This window comes from Pararge aegeria, chromosome 23 (genome assembly GCF_905163445.1).
Source record: "Pararge aegeria chromosome 23, ilParAegt1.1, whole genome shotgun sequence".
In the NCBI taxonomy this organism is placed as follows: domain Eukaryota; kingdom Metazoa; phylum Arthropoda; class Insecta; order Lepidoptera; family Nymphalidae; genus Pararge; species Pararge aegeria.
The window spans coordinates 5591118-5616316 of NC_053202.1; the positions used below are offsets into that span (position 1 = coordinate 5591118).

The 25199-nt window shown below is 36.8% G+C and overlaps 1 protein-coding gene across 1 annotated transcript in view; it reads left to right on the top strand.

The window, feature by feature from the left end:
- LOC120634269 (linear gramicidin synthase subunit D) overlaps positions 1–25199 on the top strand; it is an 80827-nt gene that overhangs the window by 38476 nt on the left and 17152 nt on the right. The window contains exons 2-3 of the mRNA XM_039904758.1: positions 23977–24104; positions 24331–24478. Coding sequence (XP_039760692.1) covers positions 23984–24104; positions 24331–24478 — 269 coding nt within the window. The 5' untranslated portion in view covers positions 23977–23983. The remainder of the gene's footprint in view (positions 1–23976; positions 24105–24330; positions 24479–25199) is intronic.

Here is a 25199-nt window from a genome sequence, read left to right on the forward strand (position 1 = left end):
ATCAAAATGTACTTGTTACTACGATTTTTCGATAAATTATATAATAAGTAGTTTATTTTGATTTACTTGACTTCGATGATTCTGATGACATCCTTATTCGTATAACTAGGGGTTTGGAACACCCTTCTGTTTGTATCCTGAGCTATGATTTTCTCATTCTCATTTACCATATAATCAAAATGTACCTACTTACGATTTTTCTATAAATTATATAATAATTATAGAAAAAGTAGTTTATTTTGTTTTACTTGACCTTGATGATTCTGATGACATATTTCCTTATTCGCACGACTAGGCTTTGGAATACCCTTCTGTTTGTATCCTGGGGGTTGATTTTCTCATTTTTATTAAGCAGTGGCGTGCATAGAGACTACGCACAGGGTATGCAGATGATATAAAATGGAGAAAATCTCCAGCACGAGTTATAAAAAACTTAAGGATAGGAATTGTAAGAGTTATAAAAAGCCCACCCTTAAGTATTTATAACTCGTACAGGAGATTTTCTCCATTTTATACCATCTTCATACCCTGTGCATACCCTCTATGCACGCCAATGAGCCCTTCTGTTCTCCTAGGAGGGCTCATTGATATAGTAGAGGGTATAGTAGAGGGTTTTAATGAATATACGCCCCTATCTACTACAGTGCGGGTGCCGGAGAGCTAATTGTTAGTGCCCGAAAACGGGGATGAATATATCTGTATCCCCCAAATAATCCCAGTAGCATTACCAAACATCCAATATCTGGCATTTATTGTTGGTCTACTACTAGCGGTGAAAGCCTAGTGGGCAAGGCTTCGGATTCCCTTTCGGGAAGACTGAGTTCGATCCTCGGCGCCTCTAACTTTCCGGAGCTATGCGCATTTTTAATTTGATATCACTTGCTTCAACGGTAAAGGAAATCAATGTGAGGAAACCTGCATGCCTGAGAGTTCTCTATAAAGTTCTCAAACCGTGTGATTATTATATTTGTTTTTGATTCATTAGTATTTGTTTTAGATTTAAAATGTTGATTTACTACAAAATACTTAAGTTTAGTTATTTAGCACTATAAATCATGATTGATGCGCATCGAAATCATTTTATGACGTACACTTTTGGCACCTCTTTATACAAGGACTTAAAATTTTAGGGTTCAGTACTTCAAAAGGAACAATGAAACCCCTATAGGATCACTTGGTTGTCCGTCTGCTTACTCTGTCTGTCAGTGTCGCCGGTCTTTTTGACTATGTCTGTCTTTCCATCTGTCTAGACGCATCTCGCCAAGAAGTGTTATTTAGATTTTCTGAGCATCGCTACGCTTCGCCCCGATTTCATTTAACTGCACGTTAACCGTTCGCTTCCCTAAGATAATATCTATATCCCATGTCCTTCACCAGGATATCAGCTAACTCTTTGCGATATTTTACCAAAATCGGTACAGCGGTAGGTAGTGTTGAACACAGATAATAAAACTTACATTTGTATTTATAATACTAGATTAGGTATAGGTACCTACATGTGAAAGTGCAGTCCTACTGATAGAAAACGTATGAAAATCGAAATAATACGAATATTCATTTCAAAACTAATATATTTAACTTATCAACATATTGGAATAACTCGTATGGGAGGAGGAATTTTGACACTATGGAATTTCCTGATTTATGCCTAGGCTTGTCAAAGTCCCTGTGCTCGCCAATAATTACTGGCCCACTACAGGCCACGGGTCTACTCCGACAATAACTTTAATAAATCCCTCAACAATGCCTTTGAGTTTTTCACAATAAATTTCCATAAAAAAAAAAAATATGCGTAAAACGCAAGCTAAACATGCCTAAAATTTCATCAAGATCGGTGAAGCGGTTTATCAATTACAAACCAAAATAAAATATTGTATGAATTCGTGCTAAAACTAAAACTCTTTTCAGGCTATTTTTAGAATGCAAAACTTTATAACAGTCACGCCTTTGCTACAGTTTTATAATTGTTATAAAAATATATAAGATTAGTCATAGTTAACTCCGCGATAAAATTTAAATACCTAATAACAGTAATTCTATTACACAAACATCAGTTATCTACCGCGCGGAGACCTTCGCCTAAAAAATGGTAAGAAAAAACACGTAAGCGCAAAAATAGTTTTCGCATCGATGGTTCCCGTGATTATTATCCACTGGGTGTTACACATGACTTATCCACATCCGAATGTGTCCTTTAATATGAGCTAGCAATGCCCCGCGGTTTTACCTACGTCGTGTTGACGTGTAGGTACCTAACTATGTCTTGTTATATCAATTGGCGAATTAAACATGAAAATCAGCTTTCCCATTTTACGAGTATGAATTGAATTCCCGTGCTGTGAAGGCAGATCAGAATACATTTTTCACCACCCCGGTGATAAATGTATTCTGATCATCAGACACATCTTCCCGGTGGTGTCGTACGAGGCGACTAAGGGAAATAACGGTTAACGGGAAGCAGCGTCCCCTGTGCTTCTACTACGATCTACTGCGATCACCATCCCGTCTGGCCGGCGATCTGAGCTTATGGGCAAACTCCCAACGGGAGGGAGAGACCTTTAGCCCAACAGTGGACTGTTATGGGCGTTTGATGATAAATTTAAATTATGACCAGTAGCGTGCATAGAGGGTATGCACAGGGTATGCATATGATATTAAATGAAGAAATCTCCAGTACGAGTTAAAAAAGCCTACCCTTAAGTATATATAACTCGTACTGGAGATTTTGTTCATTTTATATCATCTGCATACCCTGTGCATACCCTCTATGTACGCCACTGCTAATGACTATAATATAAGTACATTTTAAAGCAACATATAAAGCCACAGAAGCAGTTGCGACTTTATTGATCGTAGTGTTCTACGTTTTAGGTAAACCTATAGGTATTTCCCCAATCTATAAACATATAAAAATAGCTTCCGTATGCCGCCAAACCAAAAAGGTTTTTGGACGAATTAATAAAAAATTTTCACAATATTTCATTGTTATGTAGTAGTGTTTGTTAATACTTTTTATCCCTAAATTGAACGGGAACCGCGGGAACTGTTTCCTGTGACTTCGCCTCATCCTGTGTTGATTTTTTCGAATCCCGCTAAAACTTTTCGATTTGGAACGTAGATTGAACCAATCCTCGGGATGCAATTTATCTCAAAGCCAAATTTTATAGAAATCTATACAGTTGTTTAGGCGTGAGAGAGTAACAGACAAACAGACTTACTTATAATATTAGTATGGAATATGGATGTATAGATTAACAAATCAAAATGCTAAACATGGAATCTCGACTTATACTTCACTTAGCTACAATGTTGTATGGTGTAATTTCCATAAGTGATACCTAACTACTGCAAGTTATTTACATTGAATAATAAAGTTTAATACAACAAATATAGTACAAGCGGTACCCGCGACTTCAGCCGCGTGTGAGTCAAGTTTAAAAGGTAGATACCTAACTCAAGATCTTCAAGACGAACTTTTCCTTTTTGTATTTTATTGTGTTGTTAGAGCTCTTGTAGCATCCTTTTGGGAAAGCATTGGGAACTCAATAGAATAGAATACTAAAAAATAGAATAAAAATAATAAAAAATATAATAGGATTCTAAAACAATAGAATACTCAAGGTGGTCTGTGAAGGTATGCCGAAGCCTATTTCAGGCTATTGGCTGTCTGTTCATCGAGACAGGAACAGAAAATAAACTAAGATCCTATGACATCTGAAATAAGTTAATTATAGATTTCTTTATATATAAAAGCTGATATATAGGTTTATATGCCTCTATTAAAAAACTTTTATATTTTTATTTTTTATACCTTGCTATTAGTTTGACGATAATTATACAATTTTCCGGCAACAAACGATCTCTGACAGTTTATTATCCTACGACGATAACTTATTATTACTTACTACATTACTACAGTTGTAATTATAAATCATCCACCATAACCATTACGACGTCATTTATTTTATTGTCGTAGGTCAGTGAATGTGTTTTGTTGTGTTTCTGACGTAGGTATGGTCAGATTTACTGTTAAGAGGAATGTCTTAAAGGCGGGATTCTCCATACATATTTATGTCCCAACTTTATCTAGATAATGCCTCCAGAGCGATCATTTTTTTTCGTAAGATGAAAGTCCAGTCTAGACAAATAGCTTTAATTATTTTTTTGTTGAAAAGTTGAATTCTTTAGAAAATCTGACCCACTTAATGACCAATAATATACCTTTTTTATCGCCATGTTCAAAGGGCTAAAAGACAAAAATAAAATAAAAATAAACAACGCAATAACACAAAACCTGGGCGTAATCTTTCTTAAAAAAATAATGTCAAAAATTTATTCTGCTCGGATTTGTATCAGGTAACAGGGGAATACGAAACGTCAATCTCGTAATTTTTTTAAAGGTAATATACGTTGTAATCTGTATCTGTCTTTATCGCACTCTACGGGGGAAGACAGGGTCAGCCTGACTATGTCTGTTATTCTATTTATGTTATAGTGTAGTGCGCAGTGATGGGTCATAGATACCAAATAAATAAATAAATAAATATAAATATTTATCAAATTTGTCCTAGCTATTCCAGCAGGGCTAGTACCGGCAGAAAGATAAAATTATATCCCCCGATTATAACCCCTGGCAGGGGATATAATAAACGTGACCACCTGCTAAATCACGAGAACACGGTAGAAGAAGTGAAAAATAAAGGGGAAATAAAAAATAGCCACACAACGGCCACGGTTTTAGCTTAGCTAGTTATCACCGTACCGAGATTGCTATGTTCCGACCCCGCCCTGAAGTTTGTGGTTGCCGGTTTAATTAACGGTACATGAGGCTTAACACCTACGCCTCAGGTTGGCAGACACACTGTGGCAAGTTGTAAACGCAAGCAAGTAGGTCACCTGATGGTAAGGGATCATCGCCGCCCATGAACATCTCCAGAACCAGAGACACATAGTGAATTAAAAAAAAAAGATCTGGTATTGCGAACAGAAGAAGAACACAGACAGACAGACAGAATCCAGATGATGAAGATGAAATCTAAACTATTACTCTCCCGAGGAAAGGGTTAAGGCCGTAGTCCCCCACGTTGGCACCAGTGCGGATTGGTGGACTCTACACACCTTTTGAGAACGTTATGGAGAACTCTCAGGCATGCAGGTTTCCTCACGATGTTTTCCTTCACCGTTGAAGCTAGTGATATTTTAATTGCTTAAAACGCACATAACTTAGAAAAGTTAGAGGTGCGTGCTGGGATTCGAACTTGGCTCATCGAAAGTGAAGTCGAAGTACTGCCTCACCCGGCTAAAACAATACTCTCCCAAAACTAGATAAAAGGCTGAGCACGTCAATGATAAAACCTCAATCTTCATAAATACATAATAGATATTATTATGTACGTAAAAGTCATCAAACAAAGCACGTGCATCAATAAAGACTATTATTTAACGTCAAACCGTTTAATTAACATACATGTCTTGTAAACCAGTTTATGAATATGAATGCACAAATACAATCATTATTTATGATGACTTATCCACACTACAATACAAGACATGAATTATAAAACAAATAAATACTAAAATAAAAAAATCTCTTAAATAATCCAGCAAAGAATTTATAATTTTCCTGCAGCTTAAGTTATATTACAATGATATATATTACATCTATGTATCCTCACATAAATGTAATATATATCTTCATGATCATCATCATCATCATATCAAACAATTAACGGCTCACTACAAGGCACGGGTCTCCTCCCACAATGAGAAGGGGTTTAGGGCGAAGTCCACCACGCTGGCCCAGTGCGGATTGGCGGATTGGTGCTCCACACACCTTTAAGAACGTTATGAAGAACTCTTTGGTATGTAGGTTTCTTCATGATGTTTTCCTACACCGTTGAAGCAAAGGATATTTCAATTGCTTAAAACGTACAGAACTAAAAAAATACTTACCCCCCAAAAGTGAAGTCGAAGTCCTCCCCACTAGGCTGTCACCGCTACATAACCAGTAGCGGATTTGCCCTAAGGCCCAGTAGGCCCAGACGTAGGAGGGACAGATATTAAGGGCGGCAAATCGTGCGGAAAAAAAAACACTGATGGTAAATTTTACTAGACAATTAAGTACCTATCTAGTCTATATCGATGTTGCTAAAAAAGGGGCGGCACATGGCCTAGGGCCTAGAGCGGCTAGGACTACAAATCCGCCAATGTACATAACATATACTATTAACCGCTGCATAATATTTGGATACTTAAGAAAATTATGAGAAAATTAAAGAAGTATAACTTCATACGTGCGTACAATCGTTTTTACACAAACGATTTTTTTAGCATCTCATTGCTGTTTCTAACGTTAAATAATAGTAAATTTGTAGGATGATGTACTATTTACGTAAAACAATTTTCTTAGCAATTTTCTTATAGGTTAAATATAGGTTTAAATTTTAACACCAAAAAAACAATATTTTTTAAAGGAAATGTCAGTCATAAATAGTAATACATATAATTTAGAGTCATTTGTCCATTCTAAACGGGACATATTTAATAATATGTATTTACTTTTTGGAATTTTGTTAACAATAAGGTAAATGCATGGCCTTAGGCTGTACAACGTACAATCTTTAATAATGAGTTTATTTTGATCGCTCGTTATAGTTAGTTTATGTAAGTAGTTTTTATATTAGTAAAATAGACTTATACTATTATTAATATATATTTAAAAAAAAACGTGTATATACTTATGTTCACGCGTTAGAAGTTAAACTTCTTTGGCGTAACAAAATAAAAATCTTTATCTTTCGCCTTATTCTACGTTTGTAGAAAAAACGACACTAACAAAGGTAAAATGTTTTGTTTGAATTATTGACAGTCAAATGTCAAATCTTTTTTAGAAAAACTAAAATGTTGACTATAGCTACGAGTAAGTTCATGGTTTCGGTTTTTTGTGACGGTGTTAAAAGTACGCACGCGCGCATCGTAAAAATTTGCTCTCACCATTGTTCAAAAGAAGTATAACTTCAATAAATAAATACATCGATGAAATCAGTAAAAAAGTAAATTATAAATATACTACGTCATTACACAGATGGCCATCTAGGCCCAATGTAAGCGCAGCTTGTGTTAGGGGTACTAAGATGACTATGAATATTTTTGAATTTGAATGCCAGGAGTGAAGACACAACAGTTGTGTTAAACGTACTTACTCGTAGTTTTCGTATTAAGTCCTGCCTATTAATACCTAACGGCTGGCCTACGGTCTCCTCCATCAAAGTATTACGTTTTCTTCGAGGCGTGAGTTGGAGAACAAAATTCAGGGCTGGTACTCTTATTTCCTAGACACAAAAACCTAATACCTTATAAATAGCCCAGTGGGTAGGACTTCGACTTCTCTTTCGGAAGACGAGTTCCAATACCAGCATGCACTTCTAAGTTATGTGCGTTTAAAGCAATATCACGTTTTCAACGGCGATGGAAAACATCGTGAGGGAACCTATGTTCTAACCTCTTTAATTTTCTCAAAGGTGTGTGTGGAGTCACCAATCCGCACTGGGCCAGCGTGGTGGTCTAAGGTCTTTACCCTTTCGTTCTGTGGGAGGAGACTCGTGCCCTGTAGTGGGCCGGTAATGGATTGAAAAGATGATAAATGATTATGACACCCGGCTCCTACTTTTTGTCAATAGCACGTAAAACAAAACAATGGCCCTAAAAATTAAGTTGTATGTTAATCGCAGTGTATAAATTAAATTCATTGAATGGCTATTATAATTGACTGAATCATGAAAAATTACGTCATTAACTTCAATTTCACGAGATTAGCGTTTAAAATATTCCCATTCAATGGAAATTATCTGAAAATGGTGATCATTCATTGATAAAATCTGATTTATTAGATAAGAGGATTTCTTAATCGTTGAATGAGTTATTCAAAGCTTATGCTTTAAATAACTCATTCAACGATTAAGTAAGTAAACGTAAGTACCGCCGGTTACTTTTTATGCAAATACAGCTTTGTTATTAAACGGCATTACGTTTGGATAGTTAGGTGTGGTTTTTTACACTCAGATATTTTGAAGGTACTATCAGTAGATTTGTGACCAAACACTGCTTAGCTATTCCGACTTTATGCCACCTTTATTACAAAGGGTTATAGAGTTAAAGTCCGTGAACTGTAATGCCAAATAGATGATAACAAATAATAAAACAGTATAAATATTTAGTAATTTCGTACCTTTCTTACTTCCTGCGCATAAGTCATGGAAAATTTTTGTAAGGGCTCTCCAATAACACAACGTGCCTCTTTTCTCATAGAAGAGAGTGTTATAGAGCATCAAACAAACACGCTGCTCCAATGCGGTTTGGTGGGCTTTAATGATTTTTATCATATGTTTGTGACAATAACCAGCCAACCAGGATCGATGGCTTAGCTTGCCCTCAGAGGCACATTGCAGCTAACGGCTAATTTCCTAACACCTGGCTGGTTCCCAACAATTGTTGGCCCAACTTGAGAATCGGGCCAAGGCTTTGTGATCAGTGATTGAAAATAACCACAAGAACAAATAGGGAGTAAAACTTTTCATCAGTACCAATAGCTTATAACAGACAAGAGTCAACTGCTGGACTAAAGGCCTCTCCGAGTGAGTGTTTGCCCACTATCACCACGACACCGACGACGGGTTGGTGATCGCAAAAGATGATAGTTGTCGGCAGTAGTACAGAGCACACTGCTGCCTTTTTACATCATATACTCACAGTCGCATCGCAATACGCCCGCGGGAGAAGAGGTGGTGAAAACTGTTTTCTGATCTACTCAAAAGTCTAACTAAATCATTACCTTTAACCCATTTCTGTCTCTCCTGGTCAATATTTATACCTACTTCACCTGTATTTTTGTTTGTATGTGTATTTGTGCTCGACTCCTTTGTGCTTGATTTTGACCATCTTCAAACGGTCTGATTTCTTTCAAACTTTGTAGATACATTGAGGACCGACGACAATACACTAATTTAATAAGATTATTCCATTCTTCAATTTGCAAAATAAGATTTTTATTAATTTATATTTCATCTATAAGTAGTCGATATGGCAGGAATAATGTTAATTTAGTTTCCAACCATTATCTTTAGCCGATTTCTCTAATATTAAAAAGATTTATGGTGAATGGGTGACCCATTATTTATTTTTTCTCTAGTAAAAATAATAGCTTATAAACTAAATATCACGCTTTTGTAAATAAACTATAGTGTAATTTACATACAAATGTACAAATTAGTATTTTTCATCTATTAATTATAGAACTTTCTATACCTGACTAGTTACATTGGCAATAATAATTCTTCAGGTATCTTTCGATCATCGAGGTTTGTATGGATTTGACTCTACCGTTTTCTGCCGGTGTGATTGTTAGGAATATTTCTAATCTTATGATCGCCTGACCGCCTCATCACGTAGGTACTCAAACAATCTCAGCTTTGACCTTGGCTTCAATGGGTATGAAAGGTGCCTAGAATATAGTGTTCTCATACTGCCTTATGAAGTGCTTATTAATAATAAATATATTCCCATCTAGCCCTAAAATAAGCGTAGCTTTTTTTATGGGTGATAAGATAACTGTTTTTTTAATGCAAATTTTGAACGTATTTTTTACGCATATCCAGGCCATACAGTTAACAATTTGTATACAATTCAACTTACTATTGAATGAAGGTAAGATAAAATGATTGACTAACCAAAGTTAGTGTAACTTTAATGTGAGATATTAAATAACCATCAACATATTACCAGCCAACTAAAGGGGTGTCCTCCCAGACTGATAAAGGTTTTTTTATACTACGCACATCGCCATCTTGCCCCAAGATAGCTGATGAACATTTGTATGAATATTGTAATATTGTTCTCATAAATACTTGTAATATTCAGATGCAATGAAAAACATTCATTCATGTTCTTCACACAATCATTTTCCAGTAGTGGGAATCGAACCAACAGCCTTGGACACAGAAAGCAGGGTGGCTGGCCACTGCGCCAACCGGCTGTCGAAGAGCCTTAAAGTCCACTAAGCTAGCCAAGTGTGGATTGGTAAACTCCACACGCCCTTGAAAACATTATGTAGAACTCTCAGGCATGCAGGATTCCTTACGGTGTTTAGCAAGTGATACTTAATTACTTCAATTAAAAACGTACATTACTCCGAAAGTTTACAGTTGCGTGCCGGTGATCGAACTCCACTGAAGCCTTACCCAATGGGATATCACCGTTTTAATACCTATATGAAGTGTATAAAAAAGGATAAGACCAAAACATATAAAAAAATCACGTTTAAAAATTGGTTTAAAGACGTTTGGTTTAAGCTTAAAAATCAAATAGGATTTAGGAAGAATTCAGGGTTTCGGTTTTATTTAGAAATAGGTTAAAAAATCCGGTTTGACGAACTCGCGTGGGAAAACTATATAACCTTCTTTTCAAAATCACAACTATAAACATTACTGAATATCGCGTGCATGGATTTATAAATGAATTTAGTTCTTCATTATTTAAACGATTAAAAGGCAGTCATTACGGTACAATACAGACAGCATTTAATCCAATAGCGTCAAATTAATCGTGCTACGTGAACGCAATTATTTTATTATTGCGTGTAAATAATATAAAATCATGAATTAATAGATAGATATAACACATTTACTGAGTCGAGGTTGCTGAACAATTGATGAATTTATTAATAATTTTTGCCCGCGAATTCGTCTGCGTAGGTAATTTCAGTGAATAATTTTCCCATACCAAAATTCATACCGTGTTCATACCGTGTTCATACCCTATCTTGAAATCCTTCATTCACTTATCGACTACGTTCGAACACTGGTTCATCGTCGGTGCAACGTCGGTTTAAAGTCGATGAAACTCTAACTTTCGATTCACCGTCATCGATTCAACAACTCGACGGAGTGGACAGCGCGTCGTGAACAGACGCCAACTCGGTATCAACTATAACTGCCTCCACATCAGTCAACTTGGTATCGATGAGTTGACGTCCCGAGACTCTAAGAAGGTACTAGAACAGTCTGTAGCTTGAGAGAGAGGTTAAACTGCGGACAGATGGATATGGCGATACTAAAGAGGTTCTTTGTTGAATCATCAATAGAGCCCGTAACAGTCCACTGCTGTTATCCCACGCTGGGTAGAAGGGTTTCTGAAGTAGACGGTAGTAGTAGCACATAGGACGCTGCTGCTCATTCTCTATCCATCCCTTAGTCGCCTCGTACGAAACCCGCGGGAATAAGAGGGATGACTACTGGTAACACAGCGGCTTTATTGAATACGGTCATCAAGAAAACACGGCAATCTGTTGCTAGGAATTTCCACAAACCAAACTACATATTTTATGACTTGCTGGTATTTTAAGTTAAGTGAGTTTTATGTTAATTGAAATACCACTTGCTTCAACGGTGAAGGAAACCATCGTGAGGAAACCTTCATGCCTTAGAGTTCTCCATAATGTTCTCAAACTCGTAAGAAGTCCACCACGCACTGGGCCAGCGTGGTCCACTACGGCTTTTGCCCTTCCCATTGTGGGCCGTAGTGAATTGATATGATGATGATTATGATTTTTTTTTATAGTAATAATTGATGGAATAAGCAGAATCTGCTTATTTAGTGAAAAAGCATCGCCTATTAACAGAACAACACTTCGCAGGGCATGCGAGGATGCAAGGAGAACATCCTGCAACATGCCGCCCTGTGTCCATATATTCGAGGTAGTGTTGCCCAAATGCAAGAACAAGACGAGACTTAGCCAGTCTTGGTCTTGGTCTTGCGCCAATACACCTGGTCTTGGTCTTGGTCTTGGTCTTGCGCTCCCAGTCTTGGTCTTGGTCTTGGTCTTGCAGCAAGAGTCTTGCAAGTCTTGCAATTACCTATTAGTCTATTACTATTTATTAAAGTTTACTTTAAATCTTAGAAAAACGTATTAGAATTGGAACATTGTGAGCTTGAATTAACATAGCCATAGTAAAGATCAAGCAGATTAATAAATAACTGAAGATTTGATAAGAAATTCGAAAAATCAACTGACCTATATGTCGTTTTCCATGGAAGTAACTGTTTCTTAATAAACATTTATGATTTATAAGCTTACATTTGCTAAAACATGTAAAAAAACAAATTAATTAAAATAACTTGACTGTATTTTAAAGAACAATACTTATCTGTCTAGAAAGAGATTGAACCCTCAACTTATAAGAAATTTAATAAAAGAGTTTTACGATTTATCATTTATTTGAATAAAGCTGAAGAGTTCGTTTGTATGTTTGATGACAGAAGTTTTAAAATAAATAAATAAATCCTGAACGTCACTATACCTCCAAAGTTACTATTCCTCGTGGACGAAGTCGCGGGCACAGCTAGTAAATACTTACTCTCATCATCTCTCTCAGAGATATTCGAACACTTTTTTGCTATTTTTTCTTGTAAAAACTTAAGAAATATAATGACTAAATGTACAATAATAGTACCTAAGTAATTAGTTTAAAACCATATAAGTAATCAATATTATAATTACTTACTAGAATGAATTATTATGACATCTACTACCTATCCTCACCATTTTATCCTAATCATAATACTACTTGCGTGATCAGTATAATGTATTCATTTTCATTCTAAGCACTCTGAAACTTATTTATTCTTTGGAACACCTGTAGGTACTCTTAAAATTCGAAATTATTTTGCATGAATAGTGTCAAATGTTATGATTTCGGCGCGGCGGCAACGATTGTTTTAGATTTCAAAAGAAGCCGCCGGCGCGTGTATCATAACCATGTACTTCCGAAAAGCGGCAAATTTCTTTGAGAAGTAAGTACAAAACCTTTGATGCCGCATTATCAAAGTGCCGATGGTTAAAACATAACTATGCATGCACTCAGTTTGATTTCAATAGATATTTTTTTATTCGCTATGTTTATGGTATTAGTCGTAATGCGCATAGGTCCAGTTTTTCATATTCTTTGATATAGTTTTTTGCGTCTCATAGAATTCCTAAGCGTACCTACCTACCTATACACCGAACTGTTACACCTAACTACTCCGTGAAATAGCGCTAAGTCCTAGCTGCAAGACGCAAGAGTCTTGCAGGCTATGTCTTGTTCTTGCTCAAGTCTTGCACGGTCAGTCTTGGTCTTGGTCTTGCTAAAAATACGCGGTCTTGTTCTTGGTCTTGGTCTTGCAAAAACGCAAGAACAAGACCAAGACTGCAAGACCAAGACTGAATTTGGGCAACACTAATTCGAGGCGTAGGTATGAAGTGAGGCTTCAATTACACCGGCAACAACGCCCTTCAGACCAGAACAAAGCATTGCAACAATGTTCCTTAACGGCAGAAATAAGCATGGCGATAGTTCTTCTTCTTTGAGACGGCCGATTGGCGCAGTTTGCAGCGATCCTGCTTTCTGAGTCCAAGGCCGTGGGTTCGATTCCCACAGCTGGAAAATGTTCGTGTGGTGAGCATGAATGTTTTTCAGTGTTTATATGTATATTCTAAGTATTTATGTTTATTATTTATAAAAATATTCAACAGTCATCTTAGTACCCATAACACAAGCTACGCTTACTTTGGGGTTAGATGGCGATGTGTGTATTGTCGTAATATATTTATAAAAAGTCATAAAAAGCTCTACTACCTACTACTTAAATTCTTGTATGCTATTTCACGGGCACCTTTGAGATTATAAACGAGTCATTTAACGCCTTTATTATGTACTAGTTGTACCCGGCCACGCTTCGCTGTGGCACATTTTTATGGAATGGTTGAGAAATGAGAAACAAAACAAAGAATACATTCCATATAAGTTTAATTTTGCAATATTTGTGGACATACAATATTTATTGTTTTTCCACTGCGTAGATTTAAAGACTCGCGGTTATGTGACTGATGCAAAAATTAGATAAAAACAATCCTTGATATTATATCATGCTAAAATTTCAGCTCGATCGGTGCAGAACTTTTTGAGTTTTTGAATCGTACACAAACCAACATAACATTTTTATACATATAGATATACCTAAGTGGACTTCATGTTGTTTTCGCTATATGTCGCTAGATGTCGCTAGCTTCCTTATAGGTTATCAAACGTTCTGTTGTGGTAGGTCCACTCCTTATTTTATACCAGACAGCAATTTATGCATATCTTTTGATCGAATTAATTGAATCTTACATTTTATTACTTACATTTAAGTAATTGACATATTATGAATAATCAATTAAATGTATCATTAGTCATTAAACCTGTTAGTTTCGATGTAGAATTTGAGTTTTTTTTTCTATGTTGTTGTTTTTTTTAAGTGGCGAACGAATAATCTTAAGGATTCCAACTCAGGAAATTATGCATAGATAGATACTGCTTTATTGCACACAAATACATTAATAACAACACACATACAGCGAAATAAAATTCACACGATAGCACTGGTATGCAAAGGTGGTCTTATTGCTAAAGCAATCTCTTTCAGATTCTTATTCAGTTGGGGAAAGTACATACTATGATACAGGGTAGGGCACAAAAAAAAGACACTATAATCTTAGTATAACTACTACTAATATTATAAATAAAAAAACAAAAATTGATAAACATCTTATTAATAACTGTAATATAGCCTAATTAATATGGCTACTAAGACTAGCTTTAAAAATGTTTAACTTTTTAACGAAATTATAGTACCTATATTTAAGAAAAACTCTCCGTAAATTATAATTCAAAGAAATACAATAAATGTCGCATTTTACTAATACATTATGACGCTCACTATTGTGGCAGTTTGAAGATAATGTCCAAAATACATATAAAGGTAGATGCTCCCGAAGGATTCGCATGTAACACCTTTTCGTTACGTGATGCTCTACCAGTTAACTCCTTTTTTTGTCGCTGTGAAGTTATCGCATCGCTTTTATAACGCATCAGCAGCCGCACCCGCATTTGGATACGTCGGAATCGCTTACTGTGAAACAGCAAGAATACCTACTAAAAACCTACATCAACCTGCGTCCCAGATGGGTCTTAGAACCAGTTAACTCCTACCGAAAGTCGTTGACGAGGTTTTCAAGAGGTTTTTCGAGGTTAAAAATCAATAAAAAACTGCTTTAATTGACTGCAATTATTGACAACAATATAAACAAAAGGAAATTAATAAAATACAGTAAAAAAGAAAAAAAACAATTAAAACAATAAATGATTTAAAAGTAAGTATAAACTATTAATTAAATAAATTAACACAAACCAACCAACCAAATGCTATCTGTCCGTCTGAAATAAGACTCTAAGGGAGCAATTCTTTGTCATTTGTGACGGAAAACATTATAGTTTTTAAGTTTACGTCACAAAAGCATTTCTTGGCTTCAACACTATTGAGTATCAAGGACCAGGAGTAAAATGTAACATCGAATCTTATTGATGAATATTATCTGATTGTACTGAATTTTATCTGACACTATATCTTATAGTTCGGAACTTGCGTGAGTCGAACAGTATAGCATGTACATTGTACATACACACATACAAACAGTTTCCCTGAGCGATTTCAGCCACGACGGTCAATCTACAGAAAGATTCTCTAACTACGCGGGAGTAAAGGTGCACAATTGTGTGGGCAAACACTGGTGCACTCTCAATTCCCTCTCCCTCTCTCTCTATCTCTCTCTGTCTCTCTCTCTCTCAGTCCGATGGGAACCTCGTGATCTGTAGTTGCTAGACCAACGAGGATAAGGCCCAACATTTGGAAGGATTTTATGAGAGGTCTATAAGGACACTACTACCGAATTAATTATCAACCCTATCCAAAACCTACAGGGCGGTCCATCGACCTACTGATCGACATAGGTTTTTCCTGCAAGACGCTTAATTTTGATGTGGGGAAGATGTCATTGTTCCATTTATGCACTATTGGAGGTGCTGCAAAAAACTAAACGGTGTATCAAGAAACACCCTATAGCTTGGATGAGCGTTGCGGTTCTGTCTCAGTCACTGTTCCGGTCATTCTTCACCCGAGTGACGTACACTGCTGGATTCGTCTTTTGTAGAGGTTCCCACCTAGACTTGTAGAGCTTGTATTCAGCGGGTTCGTGATACTTTCTTGATGTACTCCTTCTTCCTAGTACTGGCAAACGAAGCGGCGTAGGCAGTCTGCCTACGCCGCTTCGTTTGCCAGTACGGGCTCCTCACTCGAGCACCTTCTGCCCAACGTCTATCAGTCCTTCGAGCTGCAGCCACTGCCATTCTTACTCTCTAACTCAACGTTTAAACATTTATCTCTGGTTCTTTTTGGATCTTTCTATTTCTGACTACCTATGAATATTTCATACAAATATTTTCCCTATTGGGAGATGAATTTTCAAAATTATTTTCGTTGTTTTTTTTTCGTTGTGTTGTTTTCTTTGGTTGTTTGTTTTGTTTTGTACGTTGATAGAGCAGTCAGTAAATCAGTCAGTCGTCTTTTCCTTTTATACTTACTTGAAGAGTGAGGCAAAATCTTCGGCTCCACCCGGTAAAAGAACTAACAATCTTGTTTTGAGTAATCGAACATGACCAACCACTAGATTATACCAGGTAAATTAACTGTAGGTAATAAAAATACCAGCGGTATAAGGCATAGCTTTATTTAGACGAATAGGATAAACGTTATTATTCATATTAAAACATGTTTATATGATGTGCCACCACTTGTTTATTGCATCAGCCCGCAGTCCCATCTCTGAGTGCATAAAAAGTCTATAGTAAGCAATAGGTATTAAATGTTAATGCAAAAAATGACAAGTTATTAATATTTTATCTTGTTTATACTCGATCCACACGTAACATCCTGCGCTTTGAAGCTTGCGTGAGTAAATAAATAAATATACTACGACAATGCACACATCGCCATCTAGCCCCAAAGTAAGCGTAGCTTGTGTTATGGGTACTAAGGTTACTGATGAATATTTTATATAAATAATATAAATAAATACTTATAATATACAGATAAACATCCAGTCACTGAAAAACATTATTTCCAGTTGTAGGAATCGAACCCACGGCCTTGGCGGCAGGGTCGCTGCCCACTGCGCCAATCGGCTATCAAAACTGCTGAGTAGATGAGTCTAGCATGTGATTTCATACGGTTTCCTTGAAGAATTCCAACCACTTTCCAAGATACGAGATATATTATGGTGCACCGGTGTGTGCGCAAACACCGGTGCACTCTCGATTCCCACTCTTTCTCTCACAGTCCGATGGGAACCCCGTTATCTACAGTCGTAGATGCTACACCAATGAAGCATGAGGCCCAACATTTGGGGAGACTTTATGAGAAGCCCATAAGGACTTTACTACCGAAATTGATAATCAATGTAACGCATGTTAAATTTAGAAGTCCTATCCTTTTCCGTTCACCATGGGTAACAAGGCTCAGGGTCTTGGAGTTTCTCTACGTGATCCAATCAGGAATTAGTAAATTAAATTCAATTGTTCTAACATAGCGCAGGTAGTAGGAGCTCGAATTCACTTTCGGTGGGGCCGAGTTCGAATCGCCAACTCTAACTTTCTAAGTTATGTGCGTTTTAAGTAATTCAAAATACCACTTGCTTAGACTGAAATATGAGACCATCAAATAAAGGGTTCTTCACAAATAAATAAAAATGACTATTTAATTTAATTTACAAATGTTAAGAACAATAAATACCAATTAGAAACTAATTCAAATAAATTTAACATCTACTGATTAAAATAAATCTAAGGCTTACTTACCTGCTATACCGGAGCGAGGCCATAGAAAATTTAATTAATGTATTGTGCCAAAAACGCACGTAGCATTTCCCTTTCGATACCAGTGGCCCATTTCAATAGCATTTGTATAATTAAGAAAAAAAAAGATTTTACTGACCGAACGAACAAGGTCTTGAACTTAATTTGGGCAACATTGCATTTTTGAGCCGTCAGTCCGTTGATCCATATGTCGGAGCACTTATCATTCGTGAATTATTATTGATTTTAATAGTAAAAGTACATTGACGAACTCTATGGCGCAGTGGTGAGTGCTGTGGTCTTGTAATAGTGTGGTCCTGTGTTCGGTCCCAGATTGTATAATTTGTGAATTAATATACAAATAAATAAACAATTACGACATTATACACATCGCCATCAAGCCCCAAAATAAGCTTTCCTTGTGATTTATATACAAGGTAGGTTATCTGATGAATATTTTTTATGAATATTGTACATAAGTAAAGTGTAAGGTAACCTGCATGCCTGAGAGTTCTCCATTACGTTCTTAAAGGCGTGTGAAGTCTCTCCACACTTGGCCGGTGGACTGCAGCGTCATTCTAAGAGGAGACCCGTGCCCTTTGCCAGTAATAAATAAATAAATACTTCGACAATACACACATCGCCATCTAGCCCCAAAGTACGCGTAGCTTGTGTTATGGTTACTAAGATGACTGATGAATAATTATATGAATAATATACGTAAACACTTATAATATATAGATAAACACCCAGACACTGAAAAACATTCATGTTCATCACACATACATTGTCCAGTTGTGTGAATAGAACCCACGGCCTTGGCTCAGAAAGCAGTGTCGCCGCCTACTGCACCAATCGGCCGTAAAAATTGAAAAAGTAATGGTTTAATGATGATGATTAGAAATTAGAAATTACCTTCCTATAGTTTCCAACCTATAGTTCAGTAATTGAATAAACCCCTTTATTACCCCATTCATTTTTTATTTCTCTCGGAATCCAATTCCGATGACGAAGAAACTGGCGGACACTATTAGAAGCATGAAATAATTCTTCTTCGCACAGTTTTCCTTGAACGAATGAATAAACAACAAAAAAAATAACTGGATAAGTTTTTTGTGGGCTCTTCTTAGACAAGGGCGCGTTTGGAACCCTCCTAGCTTTATTTTTAAGGTAACGAATGCAGGTACCACCATCACTAACATTACTGTAACATGTTAAATGTGTGAACGCTTTATAAATGCCTGTAATAAGGTCTACATGGATAAAACATTTTTTAATTTTTTAATTTGAATTTAAACAGACAAACTTTCGCATTTATAATATTAGTATGGAATAGGGCTGATTGCGTACCATGCCTGTTATGCGATGTAAAATTATGTCTTCCTACAAATTGCTAGCTCGTGAGATACCTATAAAATATGTGTTTGTAATAACTTACAAGCTACATTAATTAACTATTTGTAGCGGAAGGTTCCTATTACTTCCTTCATAAATCCTTACCTATATATCTGTTTAAGTCGTGAGGTGTGCTATTTTTAAAACAGACTTAAAAAAGGAGTTTCTCAATTTGGTTGTATTTTTTTTATGTTTGTTACCTGAGAACCTTGTCATTCATTATACATTGTCATATTTACATATTTGTGAATTTGGGCAGTTATTTTTTTTGTTTGAAACGGTTATACCGTTACAAAAAAGAATTTCTTAGGTCGTCCTTTCTTATCAGGTTAAAATGTGTTATAGCGAAATCGCCTACCCTGCTTTCTGAGTCCGTGACCCTCCCAAGGACGTGGGTTCGATTCCCACAACTGAAAGTACCCATAACACAAGCTACGCTTACTTATACTCATTAATTTATTTAAATGCACGTACGTACCTTGGACTGCTGCTAGCACTCGTTGATGCACCATCAAATTAAAGTCAGTTATTTCTTATATATGATGATGATAATCAAAGTCAAATATTATAGGCACTACTATTGCGTATATTTTAAAGTACCGAACCAATATACCGGACCAAATATTTTTAAGTAGCGCTTTGAGTATATTTTAAAGTACCTCGTGTATCTCCTTTCAAAAAGCACCTTTTGCTCAAGTAAAACTGATGGAAACCACGGATGGACACCGGATCTTTACAATAATAAGTAACATAGGTTGCAATTCGATTATGCTTTATGGTTGATGGTGAAGTATCGGGAGAACTCATCAACAATTAACGCCCCGTTTTTGGAATGAGCAATATATTGACTAAGATAATTGCATACCTACCCACTAAAAACGTGTTTTATTTTTTTGCCAAATAACCGACATTTTCATACAACTAAAACGCAAGAAATAAATAAACATTTCCTAAAGCATTTTTAAGACTTAAATATAGAAAAGTCATCATCATCATCATATAAACCCATTACCGGCCCACTACAGGGCACGGGTCTCCTCCCACAATGAGAAGGGGTTAAGGTAGTCCACCAAACTGGCCCATTGCGGATTGGTGGACTCCACACACCTTTGAAAAAATGTTCCCAAAGGATGTATTTAGAACTCTAAGGCATGCAAGTTTCCTCACGATGTTTTCCTTCACCGTCGAAGCAAGTGATATTTTAATTACTTTAAACGTAACATATCTCAGAAAAGTTAGAGGCGAGTGCTGGGATTCAAACGCATTCTTATATATAAAATTACTTAAAAGGAGATGTTGACTTTACAATGAATAATTGTTGTCACACATACTTAACTTAACAAATCCAATACGGCTGTAGTCTCTTACCAGTCCAGTAAAACCCACTTATAAGATAAAGATTATCAAAATATGCAGATTCAATAAAAACTTAATTTTAAATAGCTTTTAAATTCTATACAAAAGATGCCCGATTTTAAAGCCACCGCATTCGATGGTTCAATTATTAACAAGCTTTGCGTAAACATCTGGTTTAAGATATTCATTGTTCCATAAGGAATTTCCACTTAAATGGAACTCACATGCTAATTTACAAAAAGAGGGTAATTATATAAAATTGCATCTTCGAGCGCACAATAAATAAATTGTAAATTGTAAGTGGGTAGTTTTGAAACACCATCGCATCAAAATCTTATCTGCTGACGCGATCCGCGGCTATGACACTGCATAGGTAACATGGATTCATCCACAACTAGATGTGACAACTGAAACTGCTACTTGGTTATTTAGTTTGGTAATTAATTTCTTTATTTCACACATCGATGAAATATTCCCACAATATACTAGGTACATACCAGGTAGATTGTGCCGTGTGGTGACGACAAATCAGGAACAGTTGTCACCTACTCACGCAGTTGTCGTACGAGGCGACTAAGGGATTATAACGAGAACGGGCAGTAGACATAAAACGATATCTTAATCTTAAGTTTTACAATACACGGTCTCAAAAAAGATATCTGACAGGCTAACAAACTGCAGAGGATGCTGATGATGTTGATGACATAAACCTCTAGCCCTGGGGTGCTACTAAAAAAAAAAAAAATAGTATTTTTTTCGGTATTCGTGCAGTTTATTATTTATTATGGTCTCGTTATTATTTTTTGCGCCCATCTGCCTAAATAGCATGTACCTATCTATTTTTACTAAGGTGACAAATTTCTTAACTTGTTAGTGCGCCGCTGGTTTAAAAAGTTGGGAACACCTGCACTAGACCAACGAGCCACAATAGGGTACTATAACTACTAATAGAACGCTCAGCTAGATCCGTCCTGACGGTCAATGGTTATTAAGTAATTGGCTAGATTGACCGTCAATGGACCCGCCGAGCGCGCCTGCATGCAACTTACAAGTACCTAAAACATTCATACGATGCATTGTGCAATCCTGATATTCAAAATGTTAAATATCCTTTCAATGCCGTGTGAAAATTTGAATGAAATAGGTATACTTACTAGTAGCTTCATCATCACCATATTCAACCCATTGCCGGTCTACACTGGCCCTGTGCGGATTGATGGACTCCATTCACCTTTGAGACCATATGGAGAACTTTCAGGGATACGGTTTTCCTCACGATTTTATTCTTCACAGTTGAAGCAAGTGATATTGTTGTTATGTCTGGGAAGTATACAACGGGTTCCCCGGACGTCCAATAAAGCCAACGAGAGGGACATGCCGTGGTGGTTTTTAGTTCGGGTAAACGAGTCCCACATAACCTCTGTCCTGCCCAAAAGGACTAGAAGCCATAAAGCTTTTCCACCACGACAAAAAAATAGTGATATTGTTATGGCTTAGAACGCGAACAACTTTGAAAAGTTAGAGATGAGTGCTGGGATTCAAACTTGTCTCCCCCTGAAAGTTAAGTCAAAATCCTAGCCGAAATTTAGTAAGCAAGTCTGCTTTAAAAATGAAGTCGAATATTGTACTTTTTTTCAAACTTACCAACTAGTTTTTATCCAGGTAACCTAACCGCATTCGGTAAATAACCACGCCATAGACGAAATGACACAATTATAAAAGTAACATGGCGGATGTACCTAAGATATAGGTACGATAGATATATTTGTGTCAGAAATAGTTTAACAACCACTCGAATAGAAGGTAGATATCGTCGTTACTTTCTGAACGCAAATACATTATTGAATCGCGAAAGGTGATTAGATAGACTATTTGCCGAATGCGACCTTGAGTCCCATCGTGCCATTTCATGCTTACTTTACTTACAAATTAGAATATTTTAAGACAGTAACAGTAAATGATTATGGTTTGTTAAAAAACCCGTGGGAACCGTTTATTTTCATGGGATAATAAGTAACCTATGTTACTCTCCGCCCTTTCAAGTAATTGTAAGCTAAACATCAAGTTGATCGGTTGCTTAGTTAGGGCGTAAAGGAAGCACAAACAAACACACTTTCGCATTTACAATATTAGTGGGGATTTTGTATAGTATTGACTGACGGACCAAGCTGATGGCCCACCTAATAGTATAAGAAAAGTATCACCGAGCGACACTTTGCAGGGCATGCGCGGAAAACGCCCTGCAATGACGGCTTATTGGCGCAGTGGGCAGCGACCCTGCTTTGTGAGACCAAGGCCGTGGGTTCGAGTCCCACAACTGGAAAATGTTTCTGTGATGAAAATGAATGTTTCTCAGTGTCTGGGTGTTTATAAGTATTTATGTATATTATTCATAAAATTATTCATCAGTTATCTAAGTACCTATGACACAAGCTACGCTTACTTTGGGGCTCAATGGCGATGTGTTTATTTTTATTTATTTATTTATACGTAGGCGTAGGTTTCAAGCCTCATGTGCCTGTATTTACGCCTTCCGATCTGACCTGTGTGGCACAGGTCAGATCCGAACACAGCATTGCAACAATGCAATAAAAATAAGCATGGCGGGTACTTCCTCGTAAGAGCTCCGTCGCAAAAAGGTCATCATATCAACCCATTAACGACCCCACGATGAGAAGGGTTTAGGCCGTAGTCCACCACGCCAGCCCATTGTGGATACTCCATACGCCTTTGAGAACATAATGGACAACGTTTTCCGCGAACAGCAGGAGTGTCTGTATCATTGTAAAGTCAACATCTCCTGAGGATGCTCTGGTTTCGGAACGAAACGTGCCGACGATCTGTTTGGTGTGGAGTATACGGATTGAAGAAATTATAAATTAAACTATACAGATTCTCAAATTAACCTTAATTTTCATAATATATTATGGATTAACGCAAAGTAACGCTGCTTCTATCCAATATTTGACGGCCGAGTGGGCAGCGACCCTGCTTTCTGAGTCCAAGGTCGTGGGTTCGATTCCCACAACTGGAAAATGTTTGTGTGATGAACATTAATGTTTTTCAGTGTCTGGGTGTTTATCTGTATATTATAAGTATTTATGTGTATTATATTCATAAAAAAATATTCATCAGCTATCTCAGTACCCATAACACAAGCTACGCTTACTTTGGGGCTAGATGGCGATGTGTGTATTGTCGTGGTATATTTATTTATTTTTTAATATAATGGAGAACGCTCAGGCATGCAGGTTAACTCACAATATTTTCCCCCACCGTTGAACCAATTGATATAGTCGCTTAAAACGCACATAACTTAGAAAAGTTAGAGGTGCGCGCTGGGATTCGCATTCGGCCCCCGAAAGTGAAACTGATGCCGTAACCACTAGGCTATCGCCGCTCTAAAAAGCGCAAATAATACTTTAAATTGATCGTAATCTGACCTAGTTTTTTTTTTGTTCAGATAGACCATGGGCTCACTGCCACGCGTGTCAGTGGTGGCGGGCGCACGGGTGCCAGTACCCGCAGCACCGCTCACCGAGCACCTGGCACGGATGGGTGGCGTCGACAGAACTGCGCTCATTTACTCAGGTAAGCCTCACCGGTGCCTTTCGAAAGAACGAAGTACCCATAACACAAGCTCCGTAGCTGCCCTCCCGTGCCCCCTGGCTACGACTATAATCTTCGGTGCATATCTTAATAATATTGTAGTGTGTGCCTTTTTTTAGTTATAACGATATTTTCTTTCTTCTTTCTTTCTAGTAAATTGTAGCAAGACAATGATAAAACTGCGAAGCCAATATATATTTGCTTTCAGATGAAACCTGCAACGTACGAGTGAGCTACGCAGAGCTAGAAGGGCGTACGAATGCCATGGCGAGGGCGTTAGCAGCACACGCAAGACCGACTGGCCCTAACCGGGACCAGGATTATGTGATTGCTGTGTGCATGCAGCCTACGCATAAGTAAGTTCTTTGCGCAGTTCCGGGATAAGCATACAGATGATAAAAGCAGGAAAATAAAAAAAGCTTCCTTCTTACACAGTATAAATAGTTATACATAATTAGTTTTTCAAGCATACACAAAAATGTAGCGTACACTTGGGACTCAGATATCTACTTATTCAAGTTTAATATTTTCCGGAAAAATGATTTCGCGGAAATAAACCACTCTGATTTAAACGTAAGTTCACTTTAGGGCAGCCAACAAGTTACCGGATATAGTAAAATAGATATATGATAAGAATTTGTTGGTATTGTCGTAAAAAACTTTATGGAGGATGTATTATACAACATGTAACAGAATTACGAAATAATATCGAAGGATGCATTATATGTTTTTTCATACATCATTAGCATATTTATTTTTCCATACAAATGAATTCGAAACATTCTTAAGGGTTTACTTATGACAACTCTATTTAAAATAAAAGACCTACATGCACGGTACCTACGCGACGCGAACCTAATGAAGTGACAAGAGTAATATGATTTCAACTCTGCATGTGATATTAGGGTTGTATCGGATTTCTTTCAGTACAAACTATGGCAGTGGTTTACTCAAAAACTACAAGTACTACACAACAGAGACAGTACATAATGTACGACTATAGCCTGTGAAGTATTATTTAGGTTTTCATTTACACGTTGTATAACTATTAAGTTTTCTAGGAATCACAAAAATAGT